Source organism: Genypterus blacodes, unplaced genomic scaffold (assembly GCF_046128005.1).
Source record: "Genypterus blacodes isolate CSIRO-AG114 ecotype Tasmania unplaced genomic scaffold, CSIRO-AGI_Gbla_v1 ptg000143l_1, whole genome shotgun sequence".
Classification (NCBI taxonomy): domain Eukaryota; kingdom Metazoa; phylum Chordata; class Actinopteri; order Ophidiiformes; family Ophidiidae; genus Genypterus; species Genypterus blacodes.
Window position 1 is genome coordinate 703373 of NW_027466945.1, and position 23958 is coordinate 727330.

Below are 23958 nucleotides of genomic sequence, written 5' to 3' on the forward strand. Positions count from 1 at the left end.
ATGATATTGTACGGTACACTGATGTAAAATACAATGATTTATTGAGAGAGAGAGAGAGAGAGAGAGAGAGATTGTAGTGTTTCTGTCCTATGTTGTCTGAACATCAAGGTCAGGAGGCAAATCCAATGTTTTACTGGGCTGAAGTTCCACAAATAATAACTTATCAGTGTATAGATTTGATTAAAGGTATAATGTTATTTCAGAGGTTGTGTGTTTGTGTGTGTGTTTAAGGGTGTGTTTTGGTGTGCACGCATGCTCAGCTCTCAGAGGGCGTTTGTGGTTGTCAGACGCATGCTGGGTGGTCGAAATCTGCAAACAAACACAACATGAGCACAAAGACCCCACAGACTCAGTATTTATCCCATTTATTCATCTAAACACACACACACACACACACACACACACACACACAAACACGCAACTGGGCAGTGTATTCAGAATGCAAACTTCAATAGACTGTATTCATGACCACACACTCCCGCAGAATTAGTATTTCACTAAAATAATAACTTGATGTAGAGCAGCTTTTAGAGGCTTTTCTACATGTTAAGGATCCAGACTCCATGGATCACTATGGTCCTGTGAATACCACATATCTCCAAAATACTTCTAACGACTTCATGAGGTTCTTTGACGATAAAATAATAACAATTAGAAACAAAGTTCATCACCTCCTGCCCTCAACAGACTCTGATTTATCCTCAAACACAGGAACCTTAGAAACAGTTTTAAAACCTGATATACTTTGATAGTTTCTCTCCAATTGACCTTACTGAACTATCTTCAAGATTTCTTCATCTAAATCCTCTACCTCTCTCCTAGCCCTAATTCCAACTAGGCTGCTCAAGGAAGTCTTTCCTTGAATTCGCACTTCTCTGCTAAATTTGGTAGATCGTTCTCTAGTAACAGACTTTGTACCACAGTCCTTAAAAGTAGCTGTAATTAAACCTCTTCTTTAAAAAACTACCCTTGACCCAGGCATTCTGACCAACTACAGGCCTATATCTAACCTTCCCTTTCTCTCTGAGATCCTTGAAAAAGCAGTCGCCAATCAGTTGTGTGAATTTCTACATGACAATAGTTTATTCACGGTTTTTCAGTCTGGAATCAGAGCCCACCATAGCACAGAGACAGACAAATTACCTTCTAGTTGCATCAGACAAAGGACTTCTCTCTGTGCTTGTCCTGTTACATCTTGCGTTTGACACCATTGACCACCACATTCTATTACAGAGACTAGAACTTCTAATTGGCATTAGACGCCAATTAGAGGAAGAGACGGAAGGAATTAGAGAAATATTAAACCAGTTAAGTCGTATTAGTCAGATCGATCAGGTGGTTCATGTTAACAATGAATCTTCCATGCACCAAAAGCAAGAAATGGCGTTCCTCAAGGTTCAGTGTTTGGACCAATACTATTCACTTCATAACTACTTCCTTTAGGTAAAAGTATTCGCAAACGCTTCATACATTTTCACTGCTTTGCGGATGACACCCAACTTTACCTATCAATGAAGCCAGAGGAGTCCAGTCAATTAAATAAACTCCAAGCATACCTCAACGACACTGAGGTTATTGTGCTTGGCCCTAAACACCTTAGATACACATTACCTAATGAGACAGCCATCATTGTTGACATTGCCTTGACCTCCAGCACCAACCTTTGATCAGGATTTGTCATTTAACTCCCACAAAATATAAATGTCAAGGACTGCATTCTTTCAATTAGGCAACATGGGAAAAATTACTCACAGTACTTTGCACTATGTTTGTATTTTGTTAAATGGAGATCCTCTGCTCGATGACTCCTTGTTGATGTACCTGGAATGTGTACTTTGTGAAGATCTGAGCTCTGAACTTGGTGGCGCTCACTCTCAGTCCTGGAGATCTACTCACCAGGAGATTGGTTGGAGGTTAAACTTTCTGGAGAGGCTCTCCAGGAGCAGGAGTGGGCAGCTCTTGAACTGTCGCCTTGTTGAAGCACACATCACATAAAGTAGAGTTACACATAGACATGATCCCAATGTGCAGGTAAAATTAGTTAAGTGGTGAAATTAGGAATGTCACTATTTGGTTAGCACAGAGGTTCCCAAACTTTTTCTTTTGTGCTCCCCTTATATAGTTCAGAAGGGGGGCCGCGGCCACCCTGATATATTTGCGGACCTCCCCCCCCACGTGCTTCTATCTGACTCTGAAAATCATGGACAGCAGCACTTCAACAGCCACAACTCAAGTATTTCCGTCAAACCTGTGACTGTTACATCTTGCTCCCATTGGCTCGTGTTTGCAGGGACGCCCCCTTTTATGAGTGCGCACGTCACCGCATTAACAAAGCTGGGATTTACAAATCCTGCTGATTAACAGCTTTGTAATACCGATTAGCCCCGATTTAGTCGAGCCAGCTTACTCAAACACGACCGAGATCAGTGGAGCTTCATGCAGAGTACAGGCCCTATGTTCAGCTGGTATTGAGACGCAGCCAGTGTATAATATATACTGAGGGACACCTCCATCTTTGGCCACTAGACGGCAGCAAAGACCACAAAACAAAGCAATAGGGTAATAATAATAATATTACAAACTAGCCTGGACCCCTAAATACAAGCCACATGCAAACTATATTATTGATAGGCAAGTGTGCATGAATGAGTATGAGTATACGTAATGTGTTCCATGAAACAGAAGTCCTGAGTCCATTCACATTACTATATACTGAAAGTAAAATTAAGGAATTTGTTTGTTTGTTAATCGAAATAAGCAAACATCCATAATTATATGTATTAAAGGGAGTGTTGATGGGTTTTAAAAAACATATTTAGAATACAGTAATCAAATCATAAAACGAATAGATAAACTTCTTCCAACAAAAGAAATGGAAAATGGAATCTCTCAGTCAGTGTCAGAGTGGCTCAAATAAACGCCTTGAACATTTTCAATCCTGGACTGACACTGCCCCCTGCTGTCTAAAATCAGGAAATGATGAATGATGTTTCTATCGTACACACACACACACACACACACACACACACGCACGCACGCACACACACGCAGCAAACAGAAGAAACACAATTGGAAAAAAACATGTTAAGTAAGCACGTTTCAGTTTTATTATTTTTGATGATTGAGAGTTACTAATCATCAAGTACAGCTGTTATAGAAATTAAAGTGGTCGTAGAAACGGGGAGGGATCTTTGTTCTTTAACTTGGTGTTTTACTTTAAAGTCAAATATTGATTAAATGTGTAAAAGTAATGAGCTCGTATAGTGAGGACTGACTTTCTCAGGCAAGATTCTTGATTCAAGTCCAGTAGCCTGAGATTCAACTTTCCTTGGTTTGTATTTTAAAGTACAATATTTTCTAAATTAAATCATAAATCATTTTCTGGGCTCTTCTTACACTCTTACAGCGACAAGGTCCAATAAGCAGCAGCTCTTAAAGGATGTGGGCTTTAATTTTGATATATTTTGTCTATTTCTGTGCATTTTCACAATTACAACCTCAGGTCAGTGTTTTGATTCCAACTACCGGTACATTGATTTGTGACTACTGTCTAATGTCATAGTGTTTCCTATTCGCATTACTTTTCTATTATAGAAATTATACTCACAGTTATTACTCACATACACTGTGACGTGCCACTCATTTCATAAATGTAGCTTTTGTTCTTCTTCTTTTCCTGCTTAACTGGTCAGGTCTCAAACATTTAAAGGGTTAACATGACTGCCTGCCAGGTGACAGAAACCCATTACTTTAATAACAACACTGTCAAACACTGACTTGATCTATTCCATCTCCAACACAACACATCATTCATGAACTACAGTCCATATCAACACTTTCCATCCATCCGTTTACCATCTTACCACTATTTATCTGTGCAACTATCAATCTATTCCACCCTCCTCTTCGTCAGTCCACCCTGTCATGCTTTACTCTTGTTCTGCAGTGCTTTGATGAAGTTGTTGATGTCCTGGGCCATCAGCTGGGGCTCCTCCATGGCAGCAAAGTGTCCGCCCCGTGCCATGGAGGTGAAGGTTGTCAGCTTGCTGTATTTCTGTTTGACCCACAGTTTAGGTGTGTGCATCAGCTCATTAGGGAAGCTAGCAAACCCAGTGGGCACATACACGGGGATCCTGAGAAGAGAGAGCAGTTTCATTTAATATAAGCGATGTAAGCAATAACATCTTAAAGGCACCCTGTGGTTTTGTGTGATTCTATGTAAATTGCTCATCAACTGGTAACTAAGTGAGTTATGGAGGCCGGTCTGCTGAAATCGCATTGTAAGCATGTGTGTGACTGTAGGGTGTGTGTGTGTGTTTCACCAAGAGGCTGCCGCTGATGATGATACCTGCCAAAAACTACTTTCACACCTTTGTGTCAAACCAACTGGTAGTACTGAATTCTTGGCTTGTTTCTCACTTTTCATGCGGTTGGTTGAGGCCTTTCCCAAAGTTTTCCTTGTAGAACCTCATGGAGGAGATGATGCAGCCGGAAGTCCAGTAGATCATAACGTTTGTCAACAGGTCATCCAGAGAGAACTTCCTGCATCACACACACACAAGCCATATTTATATATATATATAATAGAAATAAAGGCACAAAGACTGAACTGCAGCATTTTAGCAATTAACAACAAACTTAAGGCTTATCCTGTTCAAACAAGCATTTATACTGAATTCAAACAAAAATAGAGGCAAATATCAGCGCTGATTCTATTGACCTGGCCAGTCCTCCATCATCCAGGTTCCTGAAGTCCGGGCTGGTCCATGTGGAGAACTTCTCCAGAATGTAGGCCGCCAGACCCACAGGAGAGTCATTCAGCGCTCGCCCTGAGAGAGAAGGTAAGACGACAGAACTTCAAATAACAAGAAGATTGCCAAAGCTGGAATTATTGCCTTATAACTGCCTGAAACGTGTCTGTTTCCAGCACCGGGAATTGAACCTACAACCTCCTGATTCTTAGAGAGCTGCTGTACAAGCTGGAGCCACGCTGCCCAGCTGCAATCAATCAAACCCATGGAAGTTGCTGATTGATGCTTATGAACACAGGTGCAGCCAATTAAGTAGCAGGCAGGGCTCAGTCAGTGTTTGAATGAAGTTTCATCCATACCTGAATGCTTTAAGTCCCTGAAAGACTTTGCTAAATATCAAAAACACTTGGTGATGTCATCTAACCCTTTGCTGCTTGTGCTCCTTACCAACAGTGTCTGGTTTGGTGGCCTGGATGTGCATGTATCCAGACTCTTTGATGGACTCCACCAGCAGTTTCTCCGTGCAGGGGAACAGGCGCTGAGTATCCACGTCAGTGAAGCCAAACAGCTTGGGGAAGCGACTGCCGAGCATGATGGATAAAACCATCAGCAGCCCCGGCTTGGAGGGGGGAGCAAAGTTCAAATGCAGGCCTTTCACTATTCTGGTGCACAAAAACAAAGAAACGTGGAGGCATACAGTGAATCCAGGACACCAGGTAATCTGATATTGCCTTAAAATGACCTTTCTGTACAGATTATTGTGATTTGGTATGATGGGTAATTTCTTTACTGCCTTACTTGGGCTCCATCTGAGCCATGTTGGTAGTAACCAGCCAGCCCCAGTCTCCTCCGTGGGCATAGAACTGCTGGAAGCCCAGACGCTTCATTAGCTTGTGGAAGATGTGTGCAGCACAGACAGAATCAAAACCTGTTCACATGCCGAGAGTCAGAAACTGAGTCACATAAGGATGAATTATAGCTGCTGAATTGGAAAATGAAGTGCTTTCCATTGCTGTTAAAAGTCTTTGACACATATCCTCTTCCAGCTCTTAATGCACTCTCGTGTTACATAATCGCTTTCGGGCTAGTAAAGCTTCTATAGCTGTCTAGTAACTTATTTTTCTCTGATTAATTTTGAGGAAACCCCCGTCTCCTCTTCCATTAGACAACACTCATCCTCCCTCTGTAGACTGTTAAGAGCCAAAACTCACCTTTCTTATGTGGCGCTTGAGAAAAGCCGTACCCAGGTATGGAGGGACACACCACCTCAAACACGAGGCCATCTGGGTCAGAGGGTTCTGTCAGCAGAGGGATCATCCCGTAGAACTCAAAGAAAGAGCCGGGCCAGCCATGGACCATTATCAGAGGAATGGCAGTGGTTCCCTCGGGAATTGTCTTTGGCTTCACATGCACATAATGGATATCAATGCCTGTATGGGATGAACAAAGAATAAGCTGAAGGTCACTTGATAGAAATCTTGGAACCCTGTGAAAAGGCTGTAACCTCCTGATGACTGAGGTTTAAGATTCACCCCCTTTCCTGAATTTCTGAGTGTTCCAGGTAGCTTGTTCTGCTTTCCGAGCACCCTTCAGTTTCTCTCTCTCCTATTTTCGTTTTCCACCACAAATTTCTATGGCCTATATGTGCAGAATTGGTGGGAACTATGTGTTTTGAAGGACAAGCAGGTCCAGATTACACTTGTAAACAAAAGGATGGCGAGTTCTTCAGGCGGTGCCGTCCTCACCTTCAATGTTGGTTTTGAAGTGTGGGTACTGGTTGAGCTTTTTCACTTGTCTCCTCCAGTCAAAGTCGTTTCTCCAGTAAGACACCACGTTTTGAAGGTACTGGGAGTTGAAGCCGTAGTTAAACTGGCTGTCTTCCAATGAGGCAAAAGGCCGCGTCTGGTCTATCCTCCTGTGTAAGTCCTATAAGGAGGGGACAGAATAGAATTTGAACGCGTCCATAGAACATAAAACATTTGTGCCTGTTCCAAGGAATGTTCACAATTGTTGTATAGTTCCAGATCTAGATCCACAACAACTGAAGAGAAGTCATGTTGTCAATGTGTTCATCCCTAGATCGTCCCCAAAATTGGTTCATAAAATCAAAGCTAATCAAAGAACTGTTGGTAAATCTAACCTCTAACTCTTCCTCGCTGGTAGTAACTTCAAACGGGTAGATGGTTGTGTCCTCCGAGCCATCCTGAGGCGCTCCAGATCCCCACCAACCATCCTCTGTTTTCAGAATCCGGGTACGGCTCTTCTGAACCAGAAAGTATATCAGTCCTCCAATCACCACAGCAACCAGTACTTCTGTAATCATGGTGCTGCATCGGAAGAACAAAGACAAGGAGCAAAAGGTCAAAGATCGGAAGGTAAAGAAATGTTTTTTAAATGTATTTGTCAAGAGCTTAGTAACCTTGGAACCCATGAGGGAGAGCTCACTAATATTGCTCTTTATCGTGTTTTTAGAGAAGTAATTACCATGTCACAATTTCAAATCCAACATAGGACAAAAGCCTCGGTCAAACAAAAGTGCTTCTGTTTTTTTAGTTGTTTAAAAAAGTATCCCAGTTCGGTCAGCTGATGGTGGATTAGGTATTGAATGGACCACTGAGGCCGCAAAGTTGCACACATGACAAAGCTTTTCTCATTCTGGAACAGCTATAATACTGTGGAAATACAATACATTATCTGTCCCATAGAAATAAGAGCTGCTACCACAATCACCTTCAGAAATTAAACTGTTGAACAAATGCAGGAGATTTAGGTTACAGATATCTAGCTGCTGCTTCCTCAATCAATAGTTTCATGCATTCAAAACTACTTAAGTATTTATCCTGACTGAGATTTAAGACAAGAACGTGATGCAATTGTTTACAGGCCATCATCACTAGTGTTTCTTTCTTTAACAAACTAAATATAGCGAATTTTATTTCCTTCCTTTGCAAGACTTTAATGCACAAAAACACACTGATCTGCCTGAACTCTAACTTGCTGTGTAACTGTATATTTACATTGACAGGATAATTTCGGTACTGTCTCTTTAAGAACCTGTTGCGATGAGTTCTGAAATGGCAAAATCCTTACTAACAATGACAAGGCCACTTCATAATCTAAAACTGATCTTCCGTATCAGACGTGCGGAATTGGTTGCAATAGGCTTAGCCATGACAACCGGGTTAACCAATCAGATTCATGAAGGTTCCGCATCCGAAGCCTCAAACGTTTGCCTCCTGCAAGAGTGCAAACTTTGACTTTGTGCTGTATCTTACACAACTTTCCCCTCATTTCAATCATTAACTTTTAATCAGAATGTCCCGAAATATCACGCACACACTCCTTGTCTAATATGTTAACATCAGCGTATGTATCAGGACAAACCCGTAAGCTAAAAAAACTGTTTAAACCAAAACAAGAAGCTAAAGAAAACTACAGCTGTATATTCAACCAGAAAACTTAACTCAAGTTCATTATTTGACAATTTGGTATAATTTTCTAATACTATCTTGCAGTCGTAGTTATTGGCAATTCTGATATGTGAGCTCAACAAGCAACATTAGCCAGAATTAACATGAACAGAAACATAAATACATAGTAAACACACATGCCGTCAGTCACTTACCTAACAAAACACAGCGCTGAGGACGGAAAGTTTCCTGACCTGGAGCACAGCAGCGTCTACACACTTTATACTTATATAACACACAAAAGAGACAAAGCAGAGATTCAGCCAAGTTTGTTGGACCAAAATATTTGGGCTCAACTCAACTTGCACGGGTGGAAACGAAGAGGAGGGGAGTTATGTGGAAACATGCCGAGGTGCATGACGGGAAATGTAGGTTACTGGTTCGTTAGAAAGGTTGCGACTACAAAATAAAGTTAATCAACTTTATCTGAAAAAACATTTTCCCTGTAGAAACTTGAAATTTTGAAAAATGTTAGAAATTAAGATGATAGAAAAAAATATGGTTATTTTAAATAAGTCCTTCACTTTGTGTAATCAAGCTCTCAAAACAATACTTTGCAAACTGTGTACTCCAACATACAAAGACTACCTGATTTTGCAGAACAGTTCAAAGTGGATTTGTCGGATTTTGAGTGACTTCCATCACAACCACATATACAACCTTGTGATGTCATAACTGTCAGCTTCCTTAAGTGAACAGTGTCACACCCAGAAAAGCTTGCATTCAATATTTATGCTGAATAGTGTATCCAAGATAAAAACATAAATATTGATGTTTCCACACTCCTTAAATGCAAAACTTTGACAAACTTGCAACCCTAAACTTTTTTTTTTTAAATTAGCATTTTGCACAAAACAAGTGTGGCGCTATGATACATGACATTTTAAAAGAAGACTTGATTGGCCTGCTGTTTACGACACAGCATGTTATTTTGAAGACATTAAACACAACATCGGACTGTGACAAATACAGGGGAGATCCTATCAGTCCTGGGGTAAATAAACATTTATTGAACATGTAACAAGTATTTTCTGTAGACAGCATGGTACTCAAGGTCTGAGGTTTATCTGTGAACATCAAATGGATTTCTGAAGGCCGTCCTTCATTCAGATGGCACAGGTCAATGAAGGACAAAAAAATTAAAAATAAACAACTTCATGCTGAAATTGAACCCAAGAGAACGATACATAAATAGAAGACATTTCGATTGCCAGTCAATCTTTGTATCCAACATGAATATTAATAAAAATGCAAACGTCTTCAAAGATACCAAGGTGCCAAATCTGTTTCCACAGCAACAGAGTTGTACTTTCTGTCCATTTTCATCCAAGATTCCTGCAACCCTTTTCATTTCCCAATCTTTACCCTTTCCTAAAATGTCCCAGCAGCCTACACTAATTTTGCTATGTGTTTTTACAGTCGGGGATGAGATAAAAATGTCAGAAAAAAAAAAGACCCGGAAGGACAGGATAATCGAATTCTTAATTAGTAATCAAGTGTCATAAAAAGAAATCCATGGAGACATACACATCTTTGCCTATGTTTTTGAAAAATAAAAATCAGTGTAGACAGCTATTTTCCTCATCCTCTACAAAACCTTACCCAATTCTGCCCCATTTCCCACAAAGGCTTTGTGCTCCTAACAGCCCGCTGCCTCTACATCTTGAACTGAGTCCAAACACTCTGGAAGGTCAGCGCTTCAATTACATTTCAGTCCGTCTCCATGGAACCGCTGTGCGTCTCCTTGGACACCATGAGCCTCATCAGCTTTCCGTGGAGCTTCTCGATTTTTTTCACATCCTGGGCCTGGTCCGTCTTGTACTGTAAACACTGCAGGGAGAGTGAATTTTAGTAAGGGCAGTGAAGCCTAAGAGGAGATAAAACTGACTCTTTGGGTGACAACATGTATAGAAGAACAATGACAGCTGTGTTTGCTTCACTTCTTCCCCTGACTGTTTTGTTAAGCAGCTTAAAGATGCACAAACGCACAACAAATAGCTGGATTAGCTAAAATAATGAGTTAAGGTTAAATGAAACCTTGTTAATATATCTGAAGTTTGATTGTTTCTGAAATACTAAAATAAGAAATCAACATATCTTTGCTGTAGATTTATTATCAATAATTTGTGCCAAGTTTTCTAATAAAGTGTACTGATCATTGCATCAGGTATTATCACAGTTCACTGACATCACTATCGCAAACACTATTAGCTCTTAGTAATATCTTTAAACTGAATGTAGATGTAGTCTATCTATAAAGCTTCTATATGTCAGATGTGTGGCAGCACCTCGATTTTAAGCAAGCATCCTGTACATGCCTCTCTCGGTACAGGATGACAACCTAGAGTTTAAACTAGCGACCTAACGTAAAGTGGAGTGATGTCAGAGCGAGGGGGTTAGGTGCCTTGCTCAAGGGAACCTCGACAGTGCCCAGGAGATGTACTGGCATCTCTCCAGCTACCAGTCCACCTTACATGTTTTTTGGTGTGCACAGGACTTTAACCAGTGACCCTTCAGTTCCCGAGCCAAGTACTGCCGCCCCCGGGAGGTCAAAGGACATCACATTTACCACATGGACCAATCAAATTCATTTTGGCTCCTTATATACGGAAAATGTACTGTAGCAAAAAAAGTCAGCAAAACTAAACCACCTTATACTATATTTAAAAAGGACCCAGCAGTATATACAAGACATACAAACAACAAACAAGAGTAGGGATATGATCAACATTGACCAATTCACTTATTTATGAATCAATTAGAATGAATGACGTAACATCTACTTCTGACGAGACCATCACAACCCAAAAGTGTGAGCAGCAAAATGTATTTACAGCGTTAAAATGTGTTTCAAATACAAATATTGGCCCTGAAATATCAAACCGTTGTACCCTGATGTAAAAAATACTGCAAAACCAATCGAACTTTAACACGTTGTTGGCTTTAATGTCTCATTTTCTTCTCGTGTGTGTATGTTGATGTAACTACCAGGTGTTACACCCGTTGTTGTTTGTTGAAATTCATTTAAGTTAGGTATACAAAAAGTTATGTATCGTTACAGCTTATCATCATGATCATAATTGATTAACGATAATCGACTAATATCACATTAATCGCCTCCCTTTGCATCTTAAGATTTTTCAAACATTTCATAGCACTATCTCAATTAAAATATCTAATTCCACCTACCACGGCATTGTCGGTGACTTTAATGCAGAGGTTTCCGTCGCAGTGTCTGTATTTCAGTACCACTCGGACCTGCAAACAGAAGAAATATGATTTAGTCCAAGTATTCTGGCTCACAGCAGCTGCCATGTTCTCGCCGTGCACTCGGTGCTATCATGCTACCTAGTTAGCATATCAAATCAAAACATTTTCACCTTCATGGGATCCGTCAGATAGAGTTTCTCAGCTGCCCGGGCGAATTCCTCCCAAGTCTGATAGTAAGGCATTGTTATTCCAAGGTAATTTTATTTGATTGTCTATATATTCGTTTGAATTGGTCGTTCGGCGTTGCTAACTTCTAAACACCACATCAGCAACAGCTTGAGTTTCTTCTTCTTCTTAAAATTTGCGGCAGACCAGACGGAGTAAAGGCGTATTGCTGCCCTCGTCAGGTCATTTGTATATTTCCATTGAACGATTTAGAGCCTTACACATATTCCAGACCGTTAAAATCGATTAACTGCTGTTTGTGTTGCTTCTCAGTGTCCCGCGCTTAGTAACTATTTCACTTAATGATCTGTTCCTCCAGTTACTGACCGCTCTTTTTGCATTAGGCGTCTCTCTGTGTGGTAGTTGGTGCATTCCATGACTCCATGTTCCACAGTTTCTGTCTCTCCACAGATCCATTTGTTAGTACCAGCCCATGACTCAGTCTTAGCTTAGTTATTGCCCCATTGTTCATCCTCCCTATTAAAGAATGGATGTATTTCTTTGTTGGACGTATTTAATAATAAATAAACTTGTTTCTCCCCTTCAATTCGTCTGTAGCTTTGATATTCCTTGTTATATGAAGCTCTTATACGCCTTCTTGAGCTGGGACCCAGAAAAATCCCACTGTGTTCCCCAACTTCCATATTTGATTGAACATATTTCATATTTTTCCTATAAGATCTGGTCTGGCCCTACTCTTACCTCCCATCAGACTTGTCCAATACAGCCAAATACATTGGGGGACAAATATTACAAACACCTTTCAATGCCCTGCAATCTTATATAACAACACCACTAACTATGACCACAGCAATTACCATTGAGAGTTGAATCAACAACTCTAACACATTGTCAACCAAAAGTGAACATAAGCTTCACAAAGACAGGATTTATAGCAAGGCCGTTATGCTGGATTGTATGGGAATGTACAGTTCCAGCACATTCCTAAAAAGCTGATGACAGGCCAAAAGGAAAACTTGTCAGGGAGCCCAAAACCCACACTAAAGGAGCTGCAAGAACTGTCAGGGAAGTGTGCACAGAACTCATGGGACAACAATCACCACAAGCTCCAGTAATCAAGCAAGTAATTCAAACTGCAGCACTTTTTAAGCCTACAAGGCACAACAATGGGCTGTTTATTCCCACTCTGATCACTTTTTAAGTCTAATTGGTTTATTGTGCATTTGCTGATAATTCTTGCATCCTTCTGTTGATTTGCAGTATCGGTATTAGTGATGTTTTTGTTATGATATAGTTGCAGAACAGATATCACGCTGCAAATAGAGCTTGGATTGTAAATGCCAACGTACATAGTGTCATGACCCGGCTCAAGGATAGAACAAACATGACTTTAAGACTAGATGTTTATTTACCAAAAATAGAAATGAAGCAACGATAACAAATATGTAAATCAGTGACCTTATGTGTCTGGGTTTGTGGTGTGAAATGTGCAACATTACCAGAGAGAGAGAGAGAGGGAGAGGGAGAGAGAGAGAGGGAGAGAGAGAGAGAGAGAGACCGACTCCAGCAGCTAGCAGAGGCAATCTGCCGGCTCAGATGTAGCATATTATGTTGATGACCTCCCGCCGATCTCCCCAAATGAGGAGGCAGCCTCAGGAAGCACCACAGGAATGTCACAATATGCATAAACCATTGAGAATTTTCTGTTTTTCCCCTTTAGAGTAGTGTTTATCTGTACCATTGTGTATATTTTTCTTTCTCAAGATTATGAGCATGCAGAATTTTTTAAATAATGTGTTAATAATGACTCGTCCACCACAATATACATTATGTTGTAGGTCACCATTTATTTAGGCTGTTTCCTCTATAGTTTTCTGCATTTTTTACTGACTCAGCAAAAACCCCACCTGAAACCATCCATTTTTGAATTCTCAACCTCTCACAAAACACAGGTCAGTCCTGTGAAACCCCACACTGACACACACACACGACAGCAGATGCAGCACACAAGTGGCCCAGCAGCTGCTCTCTCTCTCTCTCTCTCTCTCTCTCTCTCTCTCTCTCTCTCTCTCTCTCTCTCTCTCTCTCTCTCTCTCTCTCTCACTGTCGGTCTCTCACTGTCGGTCTCTGTCTCTCTCACTCGCTCACTCTGTGTGTTAGTGTGTGAAGTCCCTCTTCAGGAGAAAGAGAGTTCAAAGCAACCAGCCTCTTCTAAGTGTACATTATGTGGTTCTGTGTGAAGAAAATGGAGCAGTAACTTTTTTTTTTTTTAACACAAATACAGACTATAGTTATAGCTTTGTGTTACTTACTCACTCTGATCTGTTGACATCACATGAATATTGTAGGAAAATCAAACCTTATTCACATTATGCCATTTCATGAAACATTGCCAATTCAACTTTAACATTGTCAACTTGTGATTTCCTCAAAGCTGTGATGGAGGCTTGACATGTCTCTGTCTCTTGCTGACATACACCCACACAAACAGATTGAGAGATAGACAGAGAGGGAGAGCGTGTGTGAGCGCAAGGGAGAAACACACACAGCTGTGGCGCTGCATCATCATCTTGTCATTTTGAACTTGCATGGAATGAACCTAGAAGGAATCGTTTCAAACCTGAGAGCTCTTAAAGGGTCTTTATTAGCTCCAGTCAGTGACCAAACCAATAATAGCCTTGTGTTCTGCCTCTACAAATGTAACGCATTGTGTTTGAAGTGTTTATCAGCGCCAGTGCAGAGGCAAATACTTTGAAGGCTTGTTTAGAAGAATTGGGTTTTGAAGTATGCAGCAAGGCTTTATTTCAGCCTTGCGAAATGGCCAAAACGAGCAGTCCTCATTTCCTGCGTTTCAGCCTCATTACAGAACGCCCTCTGAAGCCAGTTATGACCCCTCTCAAACCACCAGCAACCTCGCTAAATATCTCACCCGCAGCTCTGCCCAGTGACCTCAGGACTCCATTGTTTGACGACCAGCCAATGACTGATACTGGGTTTGGAATCATTCATCATTCCAAAGCGTTATCGCTGGCTTTGGCCTGTCTGCTGGAGAAGAACACGACCTGCTTACCAAGTATTTAGGAAAAGAGTCGGCAGAACGGGTAAGAAGAATCTGAGTTGTCAACATCAGACATCCCATTAGACTGATGAGGGCATGGGAGTGGCACGACCAAACATATGGCTCACGACAGGCTGGTTCAGCAAACTACGAAAGATCCACAGAGATCAAGCAGACTGACAGTCAGAATTGGAATTGTTAAGTTACATCACATTATATTAACTATTATATTCCCTCATACAACAAACCTATTTACAGACTGAAGGGGTCCAGTCCAAGATCTGTTGCATACAGGATATGTCTGTGTGTAAACTCCAAGCTCTGGTTATAAACAATAAACATCTAACATTCCACATACTGTTTCAAGATTCAATACCCTCTTTATTGTGTAGCCAGAAAGACATTCGAACAGAAAAAAACAAAAAGAAGGGGAAAATAAAGTATAGTATAAACAAAAATATGCAGACTGAAAAAATATGCAAAGACGATAAGGGGCAATAGAACAAATGAGATAGAAAAATATTGATAGATTAATGCCTTAACTGCATTTATGATATAATATTGATCATCAAAGTATTATATTCAATTATAAATAAACATTATTTCTGTATAATGGTACTGTGGTCCAACGTGATAAACAGTTTACATAAATGATTCAGTTCAGTTGTCAGGGGCAACCTGACAACTGACAGATTCCAGGTGCTGCATCAGCTGCTACTTTCAAGTGCTGTGGGACAGAACTGTACTACCATGAAAGCGTCTTGTGTCTGCGGACAGATGTGGCATTTATGGAGCAAACAACATGGAAACTCTTTTTTTTTTACCATCTAAATATAAAATAAACAAACACACTACTACTGTATTACCACCTCCTATCCTGTACTGGTATTATGTTCTAAATCTAGCAAACACATTGAAAGCACCCGAAGGACACTTTAAACTGCTTTGGTCATCTTAATTATCTGAAGTTGAGTCTCAAGCAAGCAAATTTGTACAACAAATGAGAAAAAAATACTGGAAAGGGGAAATCTGAGCACATTACATCAACCTTTATCAACACACGGGCACTAAAGATAGTTTATTTGTTTGTATAGTATTTTCGTTATTGGCAACTTAACAATACACGAATGAAAAGAAATATGATATTCATGCAAGGCCAAAAAGAGATATTTTTGTTTTTCATTCGTTTTTGACTGATTGATTGGTTTAGTTTGCGGTTGGCTATGTGCAGGGCCATAGCCGGCTATGACGTCACTGAGGTCTGGACCTTTGCAATTATTTCCGATTGAAGAATAAAAATCAGCGATATAAACGTCTCATTTTAGTGTCTTCCTGGCAGCTGTGTGTGTGTGCGTGCGTGTGTGTGTGTGTGAGTCATTGGTGATTGGCCGCACAAGCGTGCAGGCACAGTTCATACAATGTCGCCCTCACCGCCCCAACGGTAAAGTGGAGAGAACCCCGTGAACGCAACAAGCAACAGCATCAGTGCAGAGACCGAACAAAGCAGCAGCCGGTGGGCTTTGTTTGCTGTGTTCAGTCGTGGCTTGTTTGGAGGGCTTGTTCCAAAAATCTGGAGCGTTTCTCCTCCTGGTCGAGCATCTGTGAATACTTCAATCGCAGTCGGAATCCGGATCAAATCAACCGGTCCAAGACCGAGGGTGGTCCTGGCACGCTTGTAATCGTCCACACCCTTTACTCCCCATGAAACGTGTGTCTATGATTATGATTTCCAGATATCAAAAAAGAAGAGGGAGGAAGATGAAGAGCGGTACTCACAAATGGCAATAATATTACCCCCCAGAGACTGTTTTATGCCTTAATGGGCAGCCATGTTATAATCACAGTAGCTTCGTAACTGATTTTTTTTTAACACAAAATGAAATGCGACGGTAAAAACGGCCAACAAGTTATTTTCGAATGTCCTTTGGAGACCAAGTCGCTTCTTTTAGACATGTTTTCGCAGACTGTTTGTTTGTCTCGCGAGATCTGGCAACACTTTCACACCGGTTTTACGACTGTATGCTGGGGGCCTTAAACGCAGCACGCGTTGTAGCTCACCGCTAGCAGCGGCAGCAGGCTGAGATCTGAGCGGCACAGCGCCGCATCACACCGACCGAAGTACGTCAGAAAACCCACGAAAGGCCGCGACTTCCACTTTCTTCCCACGTTATATTTGTCACCAGTGGAGGCGCGACTGTCTGGAACATGTAGGATATCAGCGTTCTTTTTTTAATTCCAATTTTCTTGTTTGTTTTTTTATTTTCTTTTTGCTGGATACCAACTGTGGGGTCTCATCGCGTCCCGTTCATCTCGTGGCTGAAGTGGTGAACTTTTGTAAAGAAAAAACTACAAAACACAGCCGTCGTCGGTACCTGAAGCAGACTGCGTTATATTCAACACTTTCGTCATGAGGTAAGACGCTGTAAATGCTCTTAAAGTGTGAGCATATGAGAGTGTAACATGTCAGCACTCTGAAGTGGAGCAGAGAAGGGGAGCGGAAAACTACATTTGGGATTTTTCATAGATGCGAAATGCTTTGGAAAATAATGCAATACAACTGTGTTTGAAAGGCTGAGACATTTTTGTAGCGCCGTGTTGTGTGTCACGGTAGAATTTGAGAGATTGTTGGCTTGCAAACAGCGACCAGTCTGTGCTGCAATTGTGGACGTGCATGGGTTCGGAATGGCGCTTTGCTCCCACGCTGCATAAAAGGATTTAGACAGTATTTCAGCATTGATGCTTTAGGTGGCATTTATGCGATGGTACACACGTTGACTCTCTCACTCACACGGAGAGGATTTGCTCATATAAAGTCTGCTACCTTGGTTGATTCCTATTGGGGATCAATAAGCAACATTGATTATCCCCTCTCACGCACACACACCCGAGCTGTCATTAAAGGTAATGAAGTCAACAGACATTCTATCCATCAGCTTCTTTTTGCATGATGTCACAGCTGAGTCCTCTAAAGTAGAGACTCATCCATCACAGCCTCCATCTGCACCAGGTCCTGCTGGTAAACACCGGATTCAACGTTCACACACTTATTACTCCAATCAAAGATGTCGGATTTTCCTCAGTGTTGGTTTGTGTCAGCAGTTTTACAGAAAAAGATGAAATCTGGTGTTTAAGATATGAAAGGAAAGAAAACAATCACGCATCTTTATAATGAGGCGATCTTCCAATTTGGTGTGTTGTTGTGCAGATCTGGATTTGGATGTTTACATTTGAAATTCAGCTAAATGCCGAATGATATTGGATTTACTTGGAAAAGCTTCCTTTTCGAGTATTTTCTTTGGAACACAAGTGGTGTAGCTCAATTAATTCTCATTTTGGAGTGTGTTTTTTTTAGCAGGACATGTAATTAGGATGATTTAAATGGCGGGGGGGAATGCAAATGAAACTCACAACAACATGCAACACACTTTAGATATGTGCAGCTAGAAGTTTGTGTTTTTCCCCTCAGGTTTGTGTCTCTTTAAAGGCTTGAGGTTACTGATGATGCCTGTTGCATAGTGCGAGAGTGTGTGTGTGTGTGTGTGTTGCTCTGTTCCATGCAGAGAAAGTTTAGATGTCATGATCACGGAATCATGGAGGAGTGTAGCCTTGTTTTTGGATCCTTACTGTGTGTGTGTGTGTGCGTGTGTGCGCGTGTGTGTGTGTGTGTGTGTGTGTGTAAGAAAGTTCCCAATTGGATCCAGCTGTTGGGATCTCTCAGTAGGCCAAACTGTGGTTAACAATTGCTTTGGTTGTTTGAAGGAGCTACATGTAGCACTGATGTAGAGGAATGGAACCCTCTGACTGTTGTGTGCGTTCGTCTGACTCAGTTGTTCCCTCCTTGTCCTTGTGCTTTGTAACTAGTCACATTTATCGTGGTTAACCTCTTTATGTATCTTTGGTGCATGTGTTTCTTCATTTCCATTCGAGTCCAATGCAAATGTAAATTGCCAGCGTTACCAGTAAGTTATGTCATGTAGATAAGTTATACGTATAACTGTATATAAGTGTTTTTATGGGCAATATAAAGATCAGTAGTCGACATCCAGCATGCAACTAGAAGCTCTCGAGGAGTTGCTTATCATATCATATCTGTGTTTCTTATGCACCGATGGCAACGACCAAATGTTTCAGCTAATGGGACAGATGTCCAAGGGCAGGTTTAGAGTGACATCATGTTCTACCAAGACCATTCAGTCTAAAAGCAACGTTACCAGGAATGTTAACAAAAGAGCTCGGTGAAAGAACTACAAGCTATTATCCCAATATTTTGGGTGGCACATTACTTCTATGTGCCTCTTCCTCACAGCTCTCCTTTTGTTAGACATTGTTTGATATCTGAGCAGTTTTTGGTAATACCAGTGTTTCCATTACATATTTTTCATTCGGTGACTTATAAAGGTAGAAAATGCAGCTCAAAGGAAACATCACTGCTGTTGGTTTCTCTGCGCTTTGTCAGACCTTATCCGTCGCTTATCTGTGACCGTTTGTCAAGCGATGTCATCGGCGTGACAGCAGTGGAGTGTTTTGTCATCTGTTGAAACACTGCAGGTTCATGCCAGAGAGGAACGGCAGAGGCTGATGGTTGTGCAGACCACCTCCTATGATGCCGACTGGAATTTAGTTTTCCAATCTGTGCAGTTACGAGTTTCATAATAAGGATTTTAATGTTCTGATATTATGGCTTGTGTGTTTGTGTGTGTGTGTCTCTCTCTCTCTCTCTCTTGTTCTCTCTTCTATTCAGCGCTCTGCTCACAGTATCAAGCTGCCCCTTCCCTGTGTTTGTGCCTGCCTTCATTCTGTCTCTCTGATGCTGTGAGGTGTTGGGTTTCACACTTTGTATCAGGTTTAGAAGCACAATTTGGTTCAGCACAAGACTCTGTTTTGGGTGGGTGTTTGAGGAAACTGAAATTAGCTGGTTATTTTTATGTTTTACAATTGGGTATTTGAGATGAAGTGCCAAGAACTGAAATAAAATGACTGGAGTAATGAAAATGAGGATTAATTACAGATATCTGTCTTGTGTCCCTTCTTAGAGGTACATTTCTTTCTTTCCCCCAATTATTTTATTGAAGATAAGGGAGGTTAAGAGGGTTAGGAGATTTGTTCTGTAGGAGTTGAAGACGTCTGGATAGTAAGGGTGTGAAATTAGTCATTTGCTTTTGCATAGAGTTTAATCTAACCCATCTGGGGTCCCAAAGATGGCAATGGACAGGGTTTTCCATGTATTCCCATTATGGTTATACCAACCAATGCCATGTAGACATTATATTAAACTAACCAGAAGAAAGACCAGACCAATTATGTAACCATAGGCAGAAGAAAAACATATGGCTTGATGAAAATGGGGATTCAAACCTCTATTGCATTAATCCTCTACCTCTGGGTACATTTCTGACAGTTCTTTCTTAAACTGAATGAGTGCAAGACGTCACAGTATGTTTCCTACCATTCCCCATTAAGTTGGAGTCCGAGCTCACCCTCCCAACCAGCCCTTCTTTAAGTGTTGGGCTGATCACATAGATCCAGCAGAGTGCAGTGCGAGATCTCTGAAACAATCCCTCTTGTTTACGTCTTGAAAGTACGTAAACCATCCCATAATTGTTTAAGAGGTAGAGAGGGAAATCCATACATTGATGAGGTAAAGCTGTTAAAGATACCATCTGAATACAAATCATGAAAACGCGATAGACGATTGCTCTTATCTTATCCTTGCTGACAGATTCTTCTCTAGTTTTCTGTTCTGCTAGTTTTCTTGTCCTTACTGGTAACATGAGGTGGTACCTGCAGCCCAATCGGGTGCACAGGTAGTCCAGCCCCTCCAGGATGGCACACAAGTGTTGCATTTATATTTCTGTTTAGTGTACAACCTAAGTCCTGGTTTAATGAGGACTAAGGACTAAAGAAGACAATTACTGGATGCCAGCTCATATTTCTAGCATGGTTACAAACCCTAGCCACATTTAATTTAGTGACCTCATACTGTTCCTAATGTCATTAGTGCAGACTCGAATAACTAAGTTATCAAATAGTTTTGCAATGTGAGCGCCATGTGCATGTTTCCTATCCTGTTGGGCTCCAGTGTTGGCCAGCACAATGTCAGCAACTCTGCCCCCCAGTAAGCAATTACATTACAGTAACATTACGAGCATTTGGCAGACGCTTTTATCCAAAGCGACTTACATTACATTACCACCCTACGCAGAGGGGGGAGCAATTGAGGGTTCGGTGCCTTGCTCAGGGGCACCTTGGCAGGGACTCGAACCGGCGACCCTCCAGTTCCCAAGCGGAAGCTCTACCCACTGAGCTACTGCCTCCCTAATGAACCATGGCTGGTCTAGCCAATCTAACGCTGACCTGGAGGGATGCAGAAACATGCTGGCTAGAAAGACCTACAAGCAAACAAATTAACCACGGAGAGACTAGGAGGGGTCGGGGTAGACAATGGGGATGGGTACACTAAGCTATCCCTTGCAGCTACATCCTTGTCAGTGAGCCGAGGCTAACATTAAGCCTGACGGTAAGCTTTACAGATTCATCTGTGTTGCAAATTAACACATATTTCTTTTGACAACATTTCACGTTTAACATTTACCTTGCATGTATTCCGTCAAACTTAAAATTTGTTCAGTTGTTAAATGTGAACATAAGAGGTATTTGCTGCAGTAATGGACTAATATTTAGTGTGAAATGATAAAATGGGTCCTTCACAGTTCAGTCAGACTTCATTTAGCCACAAGAATGACCCCAGATAAACCTTTCCGTCTTTGTTCTCCAGGACAATGGCTGTGCACCATGAAAGAGAATCTATCGGTTGAATTCCCCATTGTCAGCTTTGACCAAATGGGCAGTACTGAGGGGGTGGGGATCCATGCTGTGGCAGTGAGCTTGGGTTATTCTGTTTTTGTTTTGTTTTTTATATTGGAACAGTCTGAACCGAAGCATTACTCATCTTTAATATAATTAAAGCAAACAAACAACAAGTATACAGTAGTTGTATACAGAGAGACACATTCAACACATTGAAAGTTAGTGCGCATTACAGTTTGGATTGGGAGATAAAACACAGCAGAGAAATGCAGATATTATAGAATTTGACGAAGGTATATCGGATGTAAGCCTGCGTTTCCCAAACTCCAACTTTTAAATAACAAAGGATCATGTTTATTTATAAGAGACATTTTGTTTGGTACATTTTATTTTCATTATGGATGCAAAACTGTGCATATGTGTAGCAAAAACTAAAACATGACCACAAAACTAATGCACACTGAACCATGAGGTTTTTTTTTTTAACCTTAAACCCCAAGTTTCTACATCTTTACTATTCACCACGCTTATCGAACTTCCTGAGTTCCCTTCTTAAATACTTTCCATAAGGCGCCCGGTAGCCCACAGAGACGCAGCTGTTGTGCAAAAATGGTCTGCTTATCACCTGTCGACACTTGAGAACACACACACACACACACACACACACACACACACACACACTCTTTTGTTCGTCCTCATGTTGAGTTGCATCTTAAAGGAATACTGCCCTAACTTTATCTTGTCTTTAGTAGCAATAAATCCAATGAAAAGTCTCCAGTCAGCAGTGATCCAAAAATAACAAGTATTGTCTGTATCAAAGACTGATACAGCTTCTGTCTCTCTCATCTCCCTTATCTTCCAAAAACAATTGAAAAAAAACGCATCACAGAGCGAGGACATCAGTTTTGGGACGACATATCAGATGACATAATGCACAGGTTTTTTTTTTTTACTTGGAAAAAAAACAAAAAAGATGAGTAATACCAAGCACTCCGTACACATGAAGGGGAAACTAAAAGTATACAGGAACCCAGCCAACTCAACACCCAGGACAGAGTGATGAGGAGCACAGGAGAGAGCACCAAATGATATAAGACAGTTGGACAGACAAGAAGGAGAGAATCGTAAGTGAAAGAGAGAATCAGCCATCTGCCATGCCCCATCCTCTGACTATACTTAGACTACCACTGACCAACTAAGGCTAAGCAAAGGCTTAGCTAAGGCTAGACTAAACTTAGGCCAGCTGATCACTCTCCTGCAAAACAAGAATGTTCACATCTTGTTTATCAGCAGTCGCCATCAACATTTGATCTTGATGCTTGGACATCGCTGCAGTTCTAGTCTTGTTGCTGTTAATTCAATTCAGCTGTATCCCCCATTACCATGGTTAGTCACAGAACACATCATGTGTGTGTTTGCTGTGTGTTGTTTTTCTCCTTGCTTTTTTTCTTTGTATGTTTTTCCAGAGCTGCATAGAATGCAAGCATGCATGGTCCAACTGTTTGACCTCTGTCATTGCTCTCTGAATTTGTTTGTTTTTCTGCTGTCAAGATGGGCAAAAGTGAATCTTTCATTTGTCTTCACCTCCTCCACCCCCGTCACAGAGAATGATATATTCTTTACCAATGTAGCCAGCAATCAAAGCTGATTCCTCCACCATTTTCACTACACTGTTTTGTTGTAATTCATTCAAATATGTGTGGCCAGTGAGTGACAGCAAGATCATTGACAGGTTAACACTGTTTTCAGCGTGTAAAAATACATCAGATGTTCTCTTCTCACTTCTCTCGCCTCTTTCTCTTCGTTTGCTGTCATTCTGTTTCTCCCTTCATTCATTTCCATGTTCCACATAACATGTCCTCTCTTTATCTAGGACTAACTTTATTCAAACACTGAGCACTGACACTTTCTACTATATATTTCCTTTTTTGGGGGGTCCAGGATCCCCCCAACAGGATACATACAATACAATGCAATGAGGAAACTTCCCTCACAACCTCCTTAAACACTCTTGAACTTAATTATGGGCCATCACGCTTTTTGCTTTTTGCATTGGTTACATAGACCATTAAATATGTTATGTATGTAACGTAAGCCTGGCAGAATGTATCAAATCAGGATCTACGGTGTGTAGTGTGCACATCAAAAATATAAATCAGCACATCAGAGCAGAAATATGAACTGTTTCAATGTGATTGCTGAGCATATGAAAACAGAAACGGGATACAATGACTCTCAATTATATGGATGGGAAACGGCATCATTTTCTTAATTAAAGATACAAGTGAGATTAACATAAACTTATTATCAGAAATTCAACATAAAATTGTAAATATGGCTGTACGGAATATTGTAGCTTTTGCATTATCAACCCGAATGGCCAATGCCATTCTTACAGTTGGCCAATGGAACATAAAGTGAGCTAACTCTGCCTTGAGCTTGAGAAAACTGCAGGTTATTTGGAATTTAATGTAAT

At 41.0% G+C, this 23958-nt stretch overlaps 3 protein-coding genes across 3 annotated transcripts in view; 1 reads left to right on the forward strand and 2 right to left on the reverse strand.

Moving 5' to 3' along the window:
- Positions 1-3084: 3084 nt before the first annotated feature.
- On the reverse strand, positions 3085-8557 carry ephx1 (epoxide hydrolase 1, microsomal (xenobiotic)). Its single transcript, XM_076165315.1, has 9 exons — positions 8377-8557; positions 6892-7078; positions 6497-6677; positions 5963-6181; positions 5550-5679; positions 5199-5413; positions 4721-4829; positions 4420-4542; positions 3085-4133 (listed from the first exon to the last, which is right to left on the reverse strand). Exons 2-9 carry the CDS (start codon positions 7072-7074, stop codon positions 3923-3925), a joined length of 1371 nt encoding a protein of 456 aa, XP_076021430.1. The 5' UTR covers positions 7075-7078; positions 8377-8557; the 3' UTR covers positions 3085-3922.
- Positions 8558-9774: 1217 nt separating this feature from the next.
- Positions 9775-11790, reverse strand: srp9 (signal recognition particle 9). The gene is made up of 3 exons (XM_076165316.1): positions 11602-11790; positions 11411-11479; positions 9775-10051 (listed from the first exon to the last, which is right to left on the reverse strand). Exons 1-3 carry the CDS (start codon positions 11671-11673, stop codon positions 9932-9934), a joined length of 261 nt encoding a protein of 86 aa, XP_076021431.1. The 5' UTR covers positions 11674-11790; the 3' UTR covers positions 9775-9931.
- Positions 11791-16959: 5169 nt separating this feature from the next.
- The window catches only part of enah (ENAH actin regulator), a 47759-nt gene continuing 40760 nt past the window's right edge, over positions 16960-23958 (forward strand). The window contains exon 1 of the mRNA XM_076165258.1: positions 16960-17087. Within this exon, the coding sequence (XP_076021373.1) occupies positions 17083-17087 (5 nt within the window). The 5' untranslated portion in view covers positions 16960-17082. The remainder of the gene's footprint in view (positions 17088-23958) is intronic.

What these genes read in the sequence shown, in the direction of transcription:
- ephx1 (XM_076165315.1), bottom strand. Translation starts at nt 7,074, where the DNA reads ATGATTACAGAAGTACTGGTTGCTGTGGTGATTGGAGGACTGATATAC. An exon ending in CCAGCGAGGAAGAGTTAGAG is followed by an intron (nt 6,678 to 6,891) that starts GTTAGATTTACC and finishes CCCTCCTTATAG; the next exon opens with GACTTACACAGGAGGATAGA. An exon ending in CTTCAAAACCAACATTGAAG is followed by an intron (nt 6,182 to 6,496) that starts GTGAGGACGGCA and finishes CATCCCATACAG; the next exon opens with GCATTGATATCCATTATGTG.
- srp9 (XM_076165316.1), bottom strand. Translation starts at nt 11,673, where the DNA reads ATGCCTTACTATCAGACTTGGGAGGAATTCGCCCGGGCAGCTGAGAAA. An exon ending in ATCTGACGGATCCCATGAAG is followed by an intron (nt 11,480 to 11,601) that starts GTGAAAATGTTT and finishes TTCTGTTTGCAG; the next exon opens with GTCCGAGTGGTACTGAAATA. An exon ending in AAGTCACCGACAATGCCGTG is followed by an intron (nt 10,052 to 11,410) that starts GTAGGTGGAATT and finishes CTCTCCCTGCAG; the next exon opens with TGTTTACAGTACAAGACGGA.